This window comes from Eucyclogobius newberryi, unplaced genomic scaffold (genome assembly GCF_026437365.1).
Source record: "Eucyclogobius newberryi isolate DKJ021-1_F unplaced genomic scaffold, fEucNew1.0.hap1 SCAF_10, whole genome shotgun sequence".
NCBI lineage: Eukaryota > Metazoa > Chordata > Actinopteri > Gobiiformes > Gobiidae > Eucyclogobius > Eucyclogobius newberryi.
The window spans coordinates 16,828,383-16,845,568 of NW_027315724.1; the positions used below are offsets into that span (position 1 = coordinate 16,828,383).

General features: G+C 40.1%; 1 protein-coding gene and 1 non-coding gene across 2 annotated transcripts in view; both read left to right on the forward strand.

Moving 5' to 3' along the window:
* Positions 1–17,186, forward strand: part of LOC140375803 (rho guanine nucleotide exchange factor 17-like) — a 49,952-nt gene that overhangs the window by 30,125 nt on the left and 2,641 nt on the right. Inside the window, exons 2-24 of the mRNA XM_072461908.1 lie at positions 6,907–6,984; positions 9,711–9,893; positions 11,349–11,465; positions 11,861–11,953; positions 12,041–12,217; positions 12,373–12,423; positions 12,546–12,655; positions 13,521–13,606; positions 13,683–13,801; positions 14,221–14,428; positions 14,505–14,578; positions 14,653–14,736; positions 14,814–14,917; positions 14,985–15,032; positions 15,207–15,268; positions 15,486–15,605; positions 15,684–15,942; positions 16,028–16,114; positions 16,196–16,263; positions 16,337–16,485; positions 16,568–16,742; positions 16,809–16,904; positions 16,980–17,162. Coding sequence (XP_072318009.1) covers positions 6,907–6,984; positions 9,711–9,893; positions 11,349–11,465; positions 11,861–11,953; positions 12,041–12,217; positions 12,373–12,423; positions 12,546–12,655; positions 13,521–13,606; positions 13,683–13,801; positions 14,221–14,428; positions 14,505–14,578; positions 14,653–14,736; positions 14,814–14,917; positions 14,985–15,032; positions 15,207–15,268; positions 15,486–15,605; positions 15,684–15,942; positions 16,028–16,114; positions 16,196–16,263; positions 16,337–16,485; positions 16,568–16,742; positions 16,809–16,904; positions 16,980–17,162 — 2,731 coding nt within the window. The remainder of the gene's footprint in view (positions 1–6,906; positions 6,985–9,710; positions 9,894–11,348; positions 11,466–11,860; positions 11,954–12,040; positions 12,218–12,372; positions 12,424–12,545; positions 12,656–13,520; positions 13,607–13,682; positions 13,802–14,220; positions 14,429–14,504; positions 14,579–14,652; positions 14,737–14,813; positions 14,918–14,984; positions 15,033–15,206; positions 15,269–15,485; positions 15,606–15,683; positions 15,943–16,027; positions 16,115–16,195; positions 16,264–16,336; positions 16,486–16,567; positions 16,743–16,808; positions 16,905–16,979; positions 17,163–17,186) is intronic.
* Positions 10,498–10,570, forward strand: trnam-cau (transfer RNA methionine (anticodon CAU)). The gene has a single exon. It is a non-coding gene; the product is annotated as a tRNA-Met (tRNA).

The window sequence follows — 17,186 nt, forward strand, 5'->3', positions numbered from 1 at the left end:
CTCGTTTAGTGCATACTTTTGCACGGGCTTCGCCCGTTTACAACGGTAAAGTTCCATTTTCCTACTACTAATTAGTATGCATGGGGCGTGCGTTAGTGAGTGTTTGGAAGTGGGCGAGCGCTTCGCGCTCGATTATGTGCGCACTTTCGCAGCCGTGCTTCGCACGGCCTTACGAGATTAATAGGCCTCTCGCCAGCTTGTGGCGCTCGGGCCTAATAATTCTTTTTTTTTTTCTTTTTTGCCCTCAGGCGTCTGTCTGCACTTGGATCCTTAATAAATATGACGTGGAATGAATTAAATTATAGATTCAATAGCCTATATTTGACAGAAAAGTTATATTTTATTTGATATTTAATTTTTTTGATTTATTTTTCTTCACACCAATGATAGCGGGCCGGCCCTCAGCTACTTGCCTGGATTCGAATATGGCCCTCGGAGGAAAATAATTGCCAACCCCTGGTATAAAGTGATCATTTGGTCCTTTTGTGATTAATTGTAGGATCAATTCAGTCTGTTTACAGGCTCATTTTGGCACTTTGTTAAAATAATGTCTGAAAATGTTTAGATCGAGTTGGCTTTGAGCTGGCTGTATTGAACTTAAATAAATCCTGTCCTTTTTCGAGCGGTCATACATGGCCTGCAATTTGCTTATTTGTCAAATGTTGGTACAGTTCATTATCAATCCTAGCATAATCAGCGGTCGGCTCCACCTGAATAGATGCTGTGTGCAGGTGTACTTGGAAACAGCACTCAGAAATCTGGGTCAGGCTGCAGCGGGCCACTTACTCTTTGAGGGAGAGTGCTTTGTCTCCAGACTGCTGTCCGCTCTCTCTGCCGTGGGCACCTATGGAAATGCACCCCATTGCATGCCAGCACCTTTCACAGAGTCAAACCTTATCCGCCTATTGAGGACAAACATTTACTGCGCTTGAGACTATGAGGGCCCCCTGGTACAACACTCTGAACTGATTTGATTATGTGAGCGGGAATCAACATAAGGACCCCACAAGAGACTACTACAATTTGTGTACCTGAGCAATTATTAGCACTAGATGCCTTTAGCAATAACATTAATTCAATTTGAAAAAAAAAACATTATGCGTTTGGTGTTAATCTACAGTCATTACATTTGGAAATACCCACTTGTTTTATTTAAAAGACCTAGTTAAGCTGGATAAAGCCTGTATGCTTAAAGTGAGAGTGTAAAAGTGTAGAACATAAAATGGTGTCAAAGTACACTGGGTTTATCCATCAAAGAGTGCAAATCCTTATTTAATGAACTTCTGCAAAAGGAACTAGCCCCTAATACTGATTAAAGGCTTATTGAAATAGCATCTTGGCATTTTTACAGTAACCACTTTTTTCATAGTTAAATCTTTAATTAAAATTATGAATGTTTTAACTTGAGTTGTATTAAATGTATATGAGTGATTTTAGACAAACTACAACGTCCACCTTTTATTACTTTAGGCCACATGTGAACTGTAACAATAAAAGTCAAGCCGCATCAGACTAAATCACCCTATTATTGAAATCATCGGAATGAGCTCTACTTAATGTAAGGATGATTTAAATGTGTCCAGCTCAGAATATGCCTCAGAGCTGGCCATGCACGATGTCACCAGACCTTCAAAGGTGTCTATTGTCTCTATGGTAACAAGGTTTGAAGGCCAATTTCCTGCCATGAGCTTGACATTTACATGGCCTTTGGTAACCTTTGTTAACTACTGATCTCTGCAGGAGGAAAACAACTGAGGGCTTTCTGACCAACTTCTAGTGACCTACTGTACATGCTTCTGAATAGAAATCATATAATAGTAGATTTATTTATTTTTTAATAATATTTATTTACTATTGAAGTGAATGTTGTAAGTCGGTGCTTCTCCAATTTTTCTAATCTAGTTCCTCTGTCTAGTCTTGGTGGAACTTGGAAGGCTGAACCAGATCTAGAAGTAGACTAAATCTGGACTAACCTACTAAACCTACAGGACAAGACAAGTGATTGAAGTAAATACAGTTGATATCACTACTTTACTTTGAGAAATATGCTTGTAAGTCAGGGTCTCTCTACTTAGACACGGCCCTGGATAAAGCGGGACAAAAATGAATGGATGGATTGTATATAATGGATCCATCCTAAATAAATATTATTTAGAGATTTACTAACAGACAAATCTATAATATCTTAGTTATGCGTCGCTTCTTCATTCTGTAGAAACTACATATCTATACAGTTGTGGTTTTCAGCGCCTACTGCATGGAAACAACTCTTATGTGTTTCTCAGTGCAGTCGACTGTTGTCATGGGAGAGGCTGAGATGATGCAGTGTTAGACGGATTACCGCTCTGTGTCAGCTCCCAGAAGCCTCCTCCTCATCGATTATTTGTCGGGGGGGATTGGTCAGGTCTGAGCTCTGCGCGTCTGCTGCCCTGCCTACTGTCTCTCATTATACAGCAGCCAGGGGAGAGTTAGACACACACACACGGCAATACACTTTTCCTCATCTCACACTTCGGCGTGCGCTCACGTCTTGCCTGAGCGTGTTGTGCCTCTCCACACACATGCTGCCTCAAGATCTGCAGCTCAGCCTCCCTGCGCTTGGAACACAGCAGATTTACAAGGGACTAAATTCAAGAAGAAAAAACATTCTTTGCGTTGATGACGATGCCTTTTGAAGATGCATCCTGACTTCTTGTGAAGGAAGATAAGCGATCTTTGGCGTCCTTCTACCTAGGGGCACCGAGGAGCGTTCCGTATGCTGCAGATGGTGCGAACCTTGGCCCAATTTAGCATCGCTTTGGAGGAGATGAACGAGAATGTGGAAAACACAGGAGATGAAGTTGGAGGTGGAGGTGATGCAGGCGAAGCGGAGGAATCGGCAGATGGGCATGACAATGTTGTGGATCAGTATCCAAACAACAATAACTGTGGGGGCAATTTGAATGGCAACAGAGTTTGCGCTGGGAGCACTCAGTCCATTGGAGAGGTATGGCTTTACTTTAACCACATTTGTTTCCAAAATACCCTCATTTTCTTCACCTTCTCCATAATGTAATTTGCTTGTCAGGCACTGTAACCACCTGACAGGTGTCTACAGAATATGTGGCTTTTGGCTCTATTAAAGTTTGAAATGATAGCCCTCACTCATTGTAGACATAACACAGCTGCCCGACTTGTAGCACTAATCTTAACACTCAGCCTGCTAATCCACGCCAACGACTGAAGTGTATACAAGAGTCTAACAAGTCGGGTGTAAAGCCACTGGGAAAGATGGCCATCTGCACAACTTGTGTTTGAGGTTTTTCCTTAGGAATTGTAGCACACTGTCATTTCCCTGGTTATGAAATATAGAGGAAATCCTTTGTTGGGAAAAAAGTATTTTATTCACAAAATTATAAAACATTGTCTGTTTCAATAAAACTATTGGCTATTTTTTTTTTTTTTTTTTAAAGAAACGTCTTTAAGAAACATGGCGATACTGTTTTGTATTTTCAGTATTCTATATGGATGTATTGTATTTTAAGGTCCTTTTTAAATATTCTGAATTTGAAATTGGATTAAGTTATTGTCTAAATCAATTACATATATGTTATAGTTCTCATTACGCTCATTAAATGTGAGTGTATGATTCAATCGGAGTGAAAAACATCTCCCCAGAGAAATCCATATTGTAAAAATCGAATGATATTGATCAAGACAAGTCCTGGTCGACGTCATCTGTTGCCTGAATGTGACTAATAGATACAGGGCCACACTCTTCTCTGATTTGTTTTACATAACATTGTTTACATGAAGTATTGGGATCTCTTGAAAAGAAACTTGAGCTTGGGCAGTTTTCTCGGTCGACAAAGGCAGAGGTGATGGAGACACTCTCTCCGGGGGCTAAGAGGATGCCTGTTGCTGCTTTTGCCTGCAGCAGCAGTAGCACATGGTTGCCAGGGGAGACGAGGAGAGAGGAGGTGTGTGATGACAGAGCTCAGATGAGGAAGCAGGGTTTGCTTTATGGCACATCTTGTAGTAAGATGTTGTCTTGTTTTTTCCACATGAATCACAAATGCCCGCTGTTGTCTTAGGAGCAACGGGTAGGTCAGTTTATACAAAAAAATGAAAGGAGGCATACTATACTTTTTTAAGGTACTTTGTATTGAACTGTAACATAAATAGATCATAATTTTACATTTTGTTCATGGAAAAATGCTATATTGATCTAAAACGGCTTTAACAGAAACCCATGCTTTGACTTCCTGTTTAAAACTGCTGAACTGATAAGCCCCGCCTCTTCATAGTGACATTTCACATTTTACAAGCAGCGGATTGTCATTTACATGTTTTTCATTTTGAGAAGTGGCTATGCAACATTTTAGTTTTGAATATTATAAAAAATAACTAAAGGGTTGTGGGCAGGGATAAGGCGTAGGTGCAAACAGGATTTTTTCTGAGCACTCAAACATCATTTACAAATTCATTATTGTAGGTCCAATAGTTTTTGCCATTTCCTGCTAGATACGTCTCCGACTTGCATATCATCTGTTCGTTCTCTTAATTATAAGCACGTTCTGCTCTGCGCTCTTTGTGTGTGAACAACATTTGGCTAATCATGACATTCAATTATTATTTTGTTCCATAATCGAGCAGCCCTGACAGAACATCTTAATCCTTGTACTTTAGTTCACACCAGGCTGATGCAGAGTTACAAATAAAAACACCATTTTCAATACAGACCGATTTCATGTTTTGTTCATGCCCCTCACTGGCATTGATTGATATTGGGCTGGATTTTTGCATCTTTGCACTGTGTCATTGGGAAAGATCAGTTTGTCTACACCTGGTCAAAGATCTCTCTCCCGAATGTTTTCTTTTCTTTCTTTTTTTTCTGGCACAGTCAACAATAAGAGAAAACAGCAGATTGAGTGCACCTGTCCTGGAAAATGGAAACGTTTGTGTGTCTAAAAAATACTTTCCATTGTCAAGATTACTCTGGCATAGACCGTAAGCATTTCCAGGTAAATGACATGTCAATGTGGAAGTGTATATTCAGTGGCCTATAAACCTTTGTTGTTTTGATTGGTATTCACAACCTCAAAGACAGATTATGTGGAATAAAATGCTTGTTTTTTTTTTGTTTGTTTTTTCAAAGTCCTTCAAATTGATTGTGTTAGAACAGTGCTTTATAAACTGCTTGACATGTCCACTATGTTACTTGGAAACCCAATTCAAGTAGAAGGATAAACAGTGTTTCTATGGGATAATCAAACTTTTGTATATATCTATGGGTTTCAGAATGATGAGAAATTAGGACTGATGTCATAGTGATTAACAATTGAAAACTAAATAATATATCTTTTGAATGGGAAAAAGTCCTCAACATGTTGTGTACAGCTGGGAGCTGAAACGCATGAATTGTCACTTGGCTTTTTATCACTTGAACCAAAATATCAGTCAACTTCTTTATTTTGATAGCCTAACCGATTTAAAATAAGATGAATAACAGTTATTATGGCTATATTCAATAACAATCAGACAAAAAGTGAAGCCTTTTAAATGGATTCTTCACAATTTAATCATTTTGTATTGACTGACACACTGGATGACATTGCAGATAGTATTCTTTCTTTCAGAGTTAGAACTTGACTCAGACCTGAGCCTGGACCCAGCTGTTCTTGCAACCTTTCAGCCTCTCTGCTGCAGTTGCCATGACAACCGTGTTAGCAAAATGAAAGTAGCATTCCATGCATTATTCTGTCCTGTCAGGTGTGTGCGCACAAGAGACACACACGCACCCACAGAAATCTAATAAGACTTTTGGCCCAGAACAGGATCATGCATGTCTTGAGGGAACTCCCAATCTTGTTGTATCTCAATCTGGACCGAACACACGCCATTATTGTTTGTGCTGAGGGCAGAAGGTCAGACAGAAGCTGCTTGCTCACCTGGGCCTGAACCAAGCAGTGTTTGTCAAAAATCAGGGTAAATTATTTGACTAATGAAGTGGTCGAGGGAGTGAGAGCGCAGAAAGTGCATTCTTTACTTTAATCAAGCTCAAGGTTTAATTAGGATGATAAGTTAGAGAACTGTGGTCCATGACAGAGTCATTAATAATATGCATAATATGCTGCAAGTGCAGACACATGAGCCATCGAATACTTCAAATACTGTAGTATTTACAGTATGCCAAAAATGTTCAGAAAGTCTCCAATTTCTGTTCATTGCCATATTAAATTAGAGATGTGTATGTTTGTTGGCCACAGCAACAGATATGCCTTTCAAACCTGAACATAGTTGTACCAAAAAGTTTAATCTTGCATGCGTTTCCCATGCACTGACATAATTTAGTTTGACTTTGACAGAGACCCCTCCACACGGCACCTTTCACCCTGCGGTGGTACCCCACAGGGCCCAAGAGACGCCACAAACTAAACATGGCCTTTCTGGGAACTTATTGTTTTGGTTATTTATAGGGCAGCTTGCCACTGGCAGAGGAGGGTGAGAGAAGAGGGACAAAAAGGCTCCTCTGTGAGTTACTGCATACTGTGTGAGAGAAACTGAGAGCGGTTCAACACGCCACAGGGGCTGATATTTGGCACAGGACTATTTTAGGAGGACCCCTGGAGATGTATTCTATTTTAGCATATCATTATATGGAAATTATGTGAAATTTTGATGTTTTTCAAAAAAATAAATTACATAATTTTACATTTGATATGTGAATTCCAGCTTTGTGTCATCTGTATTTATCTGTGTATAAGAAAAGAAAGTTAATCAAATAGATGTGTTTTTACTAGTCATTCATTAACTAATTCCTCTGGTATTAGAGTGGCATTATTATTAACTTCTTCTCAGCTCTCATAATTTGCTCTGGTTTAAAACACAATGTAATCATGTTTTTCTCTCGCTTTGTCTTTCAAGGACATGAGAAAACATGTAATGATGACTCTTCTGGACACCGAGCAGTCATACGTGGAGTCTCTGCGTACTCTCATTCAGGTAAGTCCAGCTTCCCTCTTCACAAAACAGGCTGGGACAAGGACATTCTAAGCATGCCTGGTATTCTAAATGAGAGACAGTGGTTCTGTCGGCCCGTGAAGCTGCTCAGGATGTGAAGAGCAAATGCTGGGTTCCACCGCAGTTATGTAATCCACTTATGGTTATTTCTCTTGTCAGGCTAATCTGTTAAACCCACACAGACGTATGTATGCAGGCATTTCATAGCCGACACGACAGAACATTTTAGTCTATATTTAATACACGTACATCTTTCAGTAAACGCCAACATCAAAAAAGAAAGAAAAAACGGGAATCCTTAACATTTCTGGCTTGATTTTATAAACATAGATCAAAGTATCTCATTTAGTAAACAAAAAATGGGACACATTTATTTTGTGCAGTTTACAGTTCATGTCTGGGAGACATTGACTTAAGTTCGTGGAGACTGAGCCTAACCTTAATCATAGTCTCCATTTGCTTAACACTTAAATAACCTAAATATTATATATCTTAAAGGAGACGTATGCTTTCTTTTTCAGGTACTTATCAATGGACTATAACATCATTTTGCATTTTGTTCATTGTAGGGATTTCAAGATTATTTGGTTAATCAATAATCATGATTATTCCATTCACAATATAAACGTATTAACCAAAAAATATTTTATTCTTAAATATTTTTAGTTTAATCCATTGTCCAAAAAATAAACCTAAATTCCATTAACTTTTTTATCTGGCTGTTATTGTTTATTTTGTCTTTTCAGAAAGTTCAGTTTCATAACGTGTCACAAACTTGAGGAATATGTTAGACAACCAGAATGAAAGAAAATTAAAGATTTAGTAACAGTCACAATAATTGTGAATAATTGTTAAATCGCAGCAGATTGTCATTTACATGATTTTATTTTTAAATATGTTAATATGACACCTTTAACTTTAAACCAGGTTGTTGGTCTATCAATAAAGGATTTACATCTTGGGGACATGTTTTATTATCCTCAAAAGGGAGGCGGATCCACATGAAGTGAGTGTGTGTTCTGATGTAGGTCCCTCGTTGGCCTCCTGAGCCGCTGCCACTCCAAAATGACAACTCTGCGCTGTAGGCCATATATTGAGGGCAAAATGTGTTTGGTCACCACTGTATTTCTAATTAGTTAATGATATTCACAGTTCTTCCCACCTCTGATCTGCATAGTTGTATAACCTGTCGCTATTTCCTGTGTGGGCGTTCTCTGCATACGCTGGTGTGGAATTGGAATATTTGTGTTTGTCATTTGCATCGATGCACCTTGTAAATGCATGTGAATCACAATTATGTGCATCTGTGCGTGGCCACAAAGTGTGTGATGCTGCTGTGGGTTCCCATGGCGACACAGAGAAAGTGTTACCAAGGCAACTGCAAGGCAAAAGTGCAGACTCCGGATGGAAGGTGTTTGAAATGGTCCTGGGCCGCTTCTCTGTATTTCAAATGAAGATAATGATGATGTTGCTTCAGAACTGTGTTATTTTTTTTTATGAATGGTATAAATGTTTTTAAAGACTGTGGTTCCCAGTGGAAGGTTTGACAATCCAAACTGGATATGAATTAATAAAATCAAGAGTCGGAGAGTCACAAACACTTCTATGATACATTTTTCAGACTGTTCCTCCTACAAGACAACAGAGATTAGATTTTTCTGTAGTGAATAAACTATATCATGTATAATTTGTTTAAAAGTCCATATGACATTGTCGACTACACATTTCAATACACCACAACAGACACAATTAAAAGACACAATTATATTTCAGATTATGACGAAGCATTTTGCCTATTTGTCCCCACTTTGGCCATTTTTGTAAAGTTTATAATTGTACTTCCTGGTGTCACATGGGCAATAAATATGACATGTGTGATTCCACAACTGTTACCTAGCAACCATAACATAAATAAGGGCCAAAATCCATATCAATTACACAATAGTTATGGTTTTAATACAATGTTTATCTTGTTGAATGATTGTTTAAACTGTATAAAAAATAATTCAATTTAGTGTAAATTGTCTGTGTTTTCAATGGTACGTTGCACATTGATGAGATCAGAGAGGGATTCTGTTTTAGAGCTCAGCTCTACTTCCTGTCATTCTAAACGCATATTTTTCTGGAACTGGAAGTAAAACTATAATAAATATTTACCACAGGTGCTATACCACCAAACTATACCACCAAACTATACCACCAAACTTGGTTATAATTGGAAAAACAAGAGAACCTGTCATATGGACTTTAAATATGACTGTGCGGTTGTTCACACTTGCCACACTCAGCTAAGTACGCATCGGCTGTGAAGATGTGAATGGAAACTAGACCAGATTCACACCAAACAAGTCCACATCTGGTCCATCTGAAGTCAGAGGTCTCAGTGCATCCAACCCCGCTGCTCTCCTAAAGTACTCCTGAGCACACAAAGACCAAAGGACTAAAGGATAAGATACATTCACCTTTGCACAACATGGGCAGCTAACAACAGCATGTGAAATTGAACTACAGCTGAGTTTAAATGACTGGCCAATTTGAGTTTTTACACAAAACTGCCCTCATTTCTTCTCATTTCTATACAACGTACTAGTCCCTCCAGTTATGGCACTTCAGTGTGTGTGCTCTAAGTAGTTATGGTTTCACAAAGTAATTGGTCAAGAACAAAATCTTGAGTAATTCTCAGTCACGGTTTGTTTTGTTGTGTCCAGGGGTACATGCGTCCCCTCAAACAGCCCGACAGTGGCTCCATTGTGGACCCTCTGCTGGTGGACGAAATGTTCTACCAAATCCCAGAAATCCTCGAGCACCATGAGCACTTCCTGGACCAGGTCTCCGACTGCGTCAACCAATGGCACGACAGGCAGACGGTTGGACATCTCCTCATCCAGTCAGTGAGTACAGATCACAAAAGTAGCATTCTATTAAGGCCTTCCATCAATTGTATTCGCCTTAAACATGTTTATTTTATTGAGGCCTACTTCATTACACGCAATGGGAATAGCAAACATTTTGAGATGGGACTGTGCGATATGGTGTGATGTTCCTGTGATGATTCTTTTTAGTTAATTAAGGGCTTTTCAGTTTAGTGCATCTCTACGCTCAAACACAGAAACCATCAATCACCAGCTCCTCAGATTTGTCTCTGTCATGAGTGACAGGCAGGTTCAACCAATCACAGTGAAGTACGAAATCAGAAGCAGCAGATATCTTAAGTTATTGTACTGCTGGCATACTATGTAGTGTAGTAAAAACAATGGTAGATGGTTAATGGATGTTAATCTCGTTCTCCCTAAAATGAGCATGTGCATAGAAGAAGGAAACCTCTTCAAAGCAGCTCTGACAGTGCAGGACAGACTAAAGTGGACATCTCTTTTTAAGAATTGTGTGTTTTGTTATCTAAATGCTAAAAGCCAGTCCTGGTTCCGATGTACTCGCTCAGCCCTCCCCCACAGCAGCAGCAGGTCTTAAACACACTGCAGTAAATTCCTCTTTCAGGCCTCGTTGGCGCAGTAGGCAGCGCGTCAGTCTCATAATCTGAAGGTCGTGAGTTCGAGCCTCACACGGGGCAAGTCTTTTGCTACTGACGTGATCTTTACATTTAAACAATGTGTTTTAGTAAAAAGAAAAAAAGTGGCGGTTCAATTGTTACAAAACCTAGAATTGGCTTCTAACTGAAGTGAGTGCTAAAATCAATGTACAGTTATTTAACTATATTCCATATTTCTTAATCATATAATAATCAATAAACACATGAAGAAATATTATTCTCTGAATTGATTTGATTAATTTCCTATGATAGTGAATTTTGTTAATTGACAATGGCAATAAACCTTATTCTGATTCTGATTAATTGAATGAATGATACTTTGATAATTTAGAAGACAACCTGTAGATGGCAGTGTAAAACAACATTTACCTTTGTTGTGTTGGAATCACTGGCCTACACTTTAACATACACAAATCTACTTAAAGTCCTGAAGCAATCTATCTACACAAGATGCTTTCATAATGTCATTTTTACACTCTATTGTATAGTCGAAAACATTATGTTTTAGTGAAATTGAGTCCGATAACAAACTACTAAAATATAATCAAATAAACCAAATTTTAAAAAATTTACAACTTGAAATTATTACAAACCTCTATTTAATTTTAGTTTGGGGGTCCCGGCCTGAAAAGTTTGGGAACCCCTGAGCTAAACCTTGTGTCTTGAACATTGGGTGAGAGTGTTTTTGTGTTCTGAACAAGTTTTTTAGGTAAACATTTACAGATCACTTTTTATTTTTAGTTGAAAACACATATACACATATTGACCCTTTAAGTGAAACATTTATCTATGTTTGCAGTTCTCCAAAGAAGACTTGGCTAATATGTATTCAGAATACATCGACAATTTCCTCAATGCCAAAGACGCAGTGAGGATTGCCAAGGAGGCCAAGCCAGCATTTCACAAGTTTTTGGAGGTGAGAGTGATGTGCTGTTTACTCGGAGTCGGTGCTTTTGTGTCAGTGTCGGTCTGACAAAGCGTCCTCCCGGGAAGAGACAGGCAGTAAATGGACAGCCCTGTCTATTCAGTGGAGTAAAATGCATAAATAAGGGGTGTCAAAGTCAAGTCTACAAACAGAGCAGGTTGTGGGTCAAACATTATTCAACAAGATAATATTTTGTGCAAATAGTAAGAATAATTTATTACATTTCTGTTGATAGATTTGCCCCTACAATATTTATCAACGCATTCTTCCTGACTCATATTTTCCTAGCTTGTATATTTATGGAGTGTTCTTCTTTTTTTAAGTTTGTATTTTCCCTCTGATGTTAGTGACGTGAACTGTTCATCTTTTGTCTCCTTAAAACATAGCAAAACATGCGAGAGAACAAAGAGAAACAAGCCTTAGGTGATTTGATGATCAAGCCCGTTCAGAGGATTCCCCGATACGAGCTCATAGTGAAGGTAAGTGAGGGAAAATGCACTTAAAACTGCGCTGCTCCGCTCCGGTGTGACTAAAGCCATATTCTCTGTCACTGTGAATTGCTGTAGGACTTACTGAAGCACACCTCAGAGGACCACCCGGATCACCCCTACCTACTGGACGCACAAAGGGACATCAAGCGACTGGCAGAGAAGATCAACAAGGGCCGGCGTTCAGCGGAGGAGGCCGAGAGGGAGGCCAGGGTCATCCAGGAGATTGAGGCCCACATCGAAGGAGTGGAACATGTAAAATCATTAATGCAACTCCCTAAACTCTAGTCTCTACCGTCATTTATTATAATCTATGGATCGTTGCTAATCTTTAGTTTTAGAAAAGAGAAGGGCTTTATTTTTGCCTTGGAATGATCTCTTAACGCTGTTTTTCTGTTTGTTTATATTAGATCCTGAATCCCCAGAGGAAGTTCGTGAGACAGGAAATTGTCATGGAGGCGGTAAGATTTTTGCAAATGCAGTAATTAGTTTTGCTATGTTATGAAGAATGAACAGGTACATTAAGCGACGTCTTGTGTTACAAAACTGACAGACTGTTATGTCGTGTCCTCTGTCCGCGCAGAAAAACGTCGGCGGGAAGAAGGACCGCTCGCTCTTCCTCTTCAGTGATCTTATCATCTGCACCACCCTCAAGAGGAAGTCTGGATCATTAAGACGCAGTTCCATGAGCCTGTACGCTCCACACGCCGCTGCCACAGTCACTCCTGCTGATAGAAAACAGTCACAAGTCAAATCTGCTGACCAACTGCAGAACTAACCAGACCTGTACTAACCAACCTAACCAACTGTACAATCCTGAACATAAAACCGTTGTCATAGAAATTAGGGATGTCACAATATGACATTGTAGTGTTGGAATTATTGTGTGTACGATTTAATGATTATTCACAATTACTTATTACCAAATGACAGAGAAATCTTTATTTTTCTTTCAATCCCATTGTCTTTAAGAAATGGACCTTGGCAAATCAGTTCAAATCTGACAAAAACAGCCAGATAAAAAGCACTTCAGATTCATTTTTTGGACTATATTTTGAATGGACAAAGACTTTTGCATCTAAAATGATCACACATTTTTTTTTTTTTTTTAGGTCTTATGATTATATTGTGACCTGAATATCATGATTTATTAACAATTAACCGAATACTTTTATTATCCCTAATTGAAATTTATCCTACGTTTAAAGGTGAATGTTTATTCTGGTACACTTCTTTCTATTCTCTCAGTGACTCCCTGTCTGGGAATATATTTGCTTATAATTAATTAAATACTTGTATATAATTACAAACTTGACATGCTCGCTTATGTGTAACACAAATATGACAATATCTGTAAGGTTTTATCCCCTCTAAAATGAATTAACTTGGTGCTACTTGTGCCAAAGCCTATCTGAAACTCATTTTTTGCTGCAAAACATTTATTGTACAACAGAACTGTAATTGTAGTTAAAGGCCAAGACCTACACATGTTTCTCCTGTGAGCCAACTTAATGCTGCCCTCTTGTGTTAAAGCCTGGATTTTTGCTTTCGTTTTCAGATACTCTGCTGCTAGTGTCATTGATACATCCAGTAAATACAAGTTCCTGTGGAAGCTTCCTCTTGAGGATGTGGAGGTTGTAAAAAGTAAGAGCCTGTAACATATATTTGTATCAAAACTTTGCCTATGTAATACATTGAAATCATTTTGTTGTATTTTCAGACTCCTCACAGAGCACAAACAGGGAAAGCCTCCAGAAGACCATCAGTCGACTGGATGAGGACCTCAGCACACTCGGACAGCTCAGCAAACTGTCCGACACCATCAACTTTCCACACCAGGTTCAGCACTCTTCTCATTTCTTATCTATAGCAATAACATCGACATGGGGACAAACAAATGGCAAAAGGTTACAGTGTGCATCATCAAACATTAAGAAGTAGAAGATCTGCCTCCATCTAACCCTATCGTCTGCATCCTCTGTCATAGTAACTACATTAACATAGCAAGCATCTCCTTGGTCTTCTTTTAGCTACCGTATCTCTATGACCTTTTTGAGCCATAATCATTATCTCGAAGAGCAACAACAGATGTTTGTTGTTAACCTTTGCTTTCGTTCTAGCAGAAATCCACTCCTGCCTCATTTTTACCTCTGCTACATACACCACTATAAATATTTGATTAAGATTGCGCGTTCTCACACATGTATATCTGAGTGTTGTTACTAATTAAACGCGTGTGTGTATTTTGTGTTTTCAAGGCTTTGGATGAGGTGATTAAAGACGTGACGAGTTCAATCCACAGAGAGCTGGCGGAGAAGCAGTCGTTGGCCTTCAGCATGACCTTCCTTCCCACTAAGTTAGAACTCACTACGTCCTCTGCCGAAAGTAGCTTTGTCTTTGAATTCAGTACTCCAGATGCTCGCTCCAACTTTGAGCAAGCCTTTGAGGAAGCCAAGAAGAAGCTAGGTAAGGAAACATGACACTAACATCGGATCTGTTATAAGGGCTTGTGAATGAAATGTTCTTCTTTTGATGTTGTCAGCCATGAATAAGGATCAGTGGGATCCAGAGTTTTTAAAGGCAATACCTATTATGAAGACGCGCAGTGGGATGCAGGTAATAATGAGTCAAAGAATGTATACAGAGTACTTCATAGAGTGTTTTTATATATTGTTTCTCTCTTCTTTTAGTTTTCCTGTGCATCTCCGAGTCACAGCTGCCCTGATAGTGGCTGTGAGGTGTGGGTGTGTAATAGTGATGGTTATGTGGGACAGGTAAGCATGGTTTACTTATTTATTTTTACAACTATTTCTTTCTTACAACTACTCACATGTATTTTCTTTTTCTTTAGGTTTGCTTGTTAAATATCAAAAATGAGCCAACAGTAGAGGCCTGCATCGCTGTGTGTTCTGCCCGAATCATTTGTATTGCTGCTGTACCCGGACTGAAGCCCAGGTAGAGCCTCTAATGAGTCAGATGTGTTCTTATAGTTTTAACATGAATACATATGTTTACTTTCAAGGGAACGATGCTCAGAGCAAACTCCACCTCCTGGAGCTCCAGGTCAAACCCAGCACCACCACCAGCACCACCATCAGCAGCAGCAGCAGCACCACCATCAGCAGCAGCAGCAGCACCACCATCAGCAGCAGCAGCACCACCATCAGCAGCAGCACCACCATCAGCAGCAGCAGCACCACCATCAGCAGCAGCAGCAGCACCAGCAACAGCAGCAGCAGCAGCAGCAGCAGCAGCTTCATATCTCTATCTCCCGTTCAACCCTTGAGCTGACAGAGCCACCTACAGGTCTGAGTATGAAATTACACTTGACATGAGTCTTTCTAGCTCCAGAATTATCACCATCAGCACGCTGTCTTGTTTTAAATAAACCTAATAAATATTCTACCTATTTCTTGTTTTCAAACACACAATACAAAATTCAATGTATTGATAATGTAATGTTTAATGTCATTTCCCTGCTGATATGAGACGGTCAGAGCTGAAAAGCATTTGCCCTGTCCAGGCCCTGGAGCGGAGCTTGTTCCATTTGACAGTGATGACACTGATGATGAAGATTCACCCAGCCCCTCTTCAACTTTACAGAGTCAAGCCAGCCACTCGACTATTTCTTCCAGCTATGGCAGTAGGTTTTTTCACTCTTCTGCATCTTGTCTTGTTTCCAGAGAAGCCTAATTCTAACGTGTGTTCTCTCTTGCTGAAGTTGATGAGGGCACAAGCTCCAAAGACATGGTGACAGAGACCACGAGCAGCGAGGAGGAGCAGGAGTTCCCCACTGCCGGCTCATATGGGACCACAGGGGTGGGGGGAGGTAATCGTGCTCAGGCAGAGAGTCCGATGGATGGACGTGCCATGCGCCGCTCCTCGAGGGGCTCCTTCACCCGAGCCAGTTTGGAGGACCTGCTCAGCATTGACCCTGAGGCCTACAAGAGCTCAGTGTGGCTGGGCACTGAGGACGGATGGTGTGGATAAAAAAAAAAACTCACATCAAATGCACTTAATTTAATCTAACTTTGATTACAAACCATGTGTTCTTCAATTTCTTAGCATCCATGTGTACCAGTCGTCAGACAACATCCGCAACCGAAAGAACAGCATGAAGATGCAGCACGCTGCCTCAATCCTCTGTATACTGTGAGTCCCATTATACAGTCAAAGTCATGTTTAATAAAGAAATGCCAAATGTTTTACATAATGGTTTATCCTTTGTCTTAGGTACTTGGACAACAAAGTATTTGTGTCTTTAGCCAACGGAGAAGTGATAGTCTATCAAAGAGAAGCAGGTAAGGGTCAAGATCATTTTTGATTTTTTTCCCATCTAAATTCCTTGTGCTTAATTCCTCTCTTTATTTCCAGGGAGCTTCTGGGACCCACAGTCTTCTCAGACCTTGGTTTTGGGCACAGCCAATAGCCCTGTCACTAAAATGGTTCCTGTTGGGGGGAAACTGTGGTGTGGATCGCAAAATAAAGTCCTCATTATCAACACTGCCACTCTTGTACAAGAGGTTGGTGGCAGAACATCTGCATTACTTTACCACATGGCCCAGCTGAGGTTCTGGTGCTGAACAGCTCTATTGTCCTTGGCAGCACTCTTTCCAGGTGGGAACAGACAGCAGTCGCTGTGTCACCTGCATTGTGGCCTATGGGCATGGCGTGTGGCTCGCACTACAGGGCAGTGCACATGTCCGACTGTACCATGCTCAGACCCTGGACGCCCTGACAGAGGTGGATGTTGCCCCTGCTGTGCACAAGATGCTTGCAGGTGAGCATTAAGCAAAGCAAAATGCTGTAACGCTATTTCTAATTAAAACTAATTCTCATTCCTCAGGAGCTGATGCAATCATAAGGCAGCACAAAGCAGCATGTCTGAGAATCACTGCTCTGCTGGCCTGTAAAGATCTGCTTTGGATTGGTACTAGTGCAGGTAAGTAACACTTGGACAAAATGTGACCGGAATGGCTGGGTTTAAAAATAAAATCCATTGTCCTGTTCTCTGCAGGTGTGGTGCTCACTCTGGCAATCCCTAAAGTGAGCTCAGGGACTGCACCAGGTACTCTGAAGTCCCCCCTGGTCCCCATGGGCTCAGCTCATGGACACACAGGTCATGTCCGGTTCCTGACTGCTATAGAACTGCCAGAGGGGTTTGACATGAACTTTCCTCCTCTTTCAAACAACACCACAGGTTTGTAGAACATACTGTGAGTAA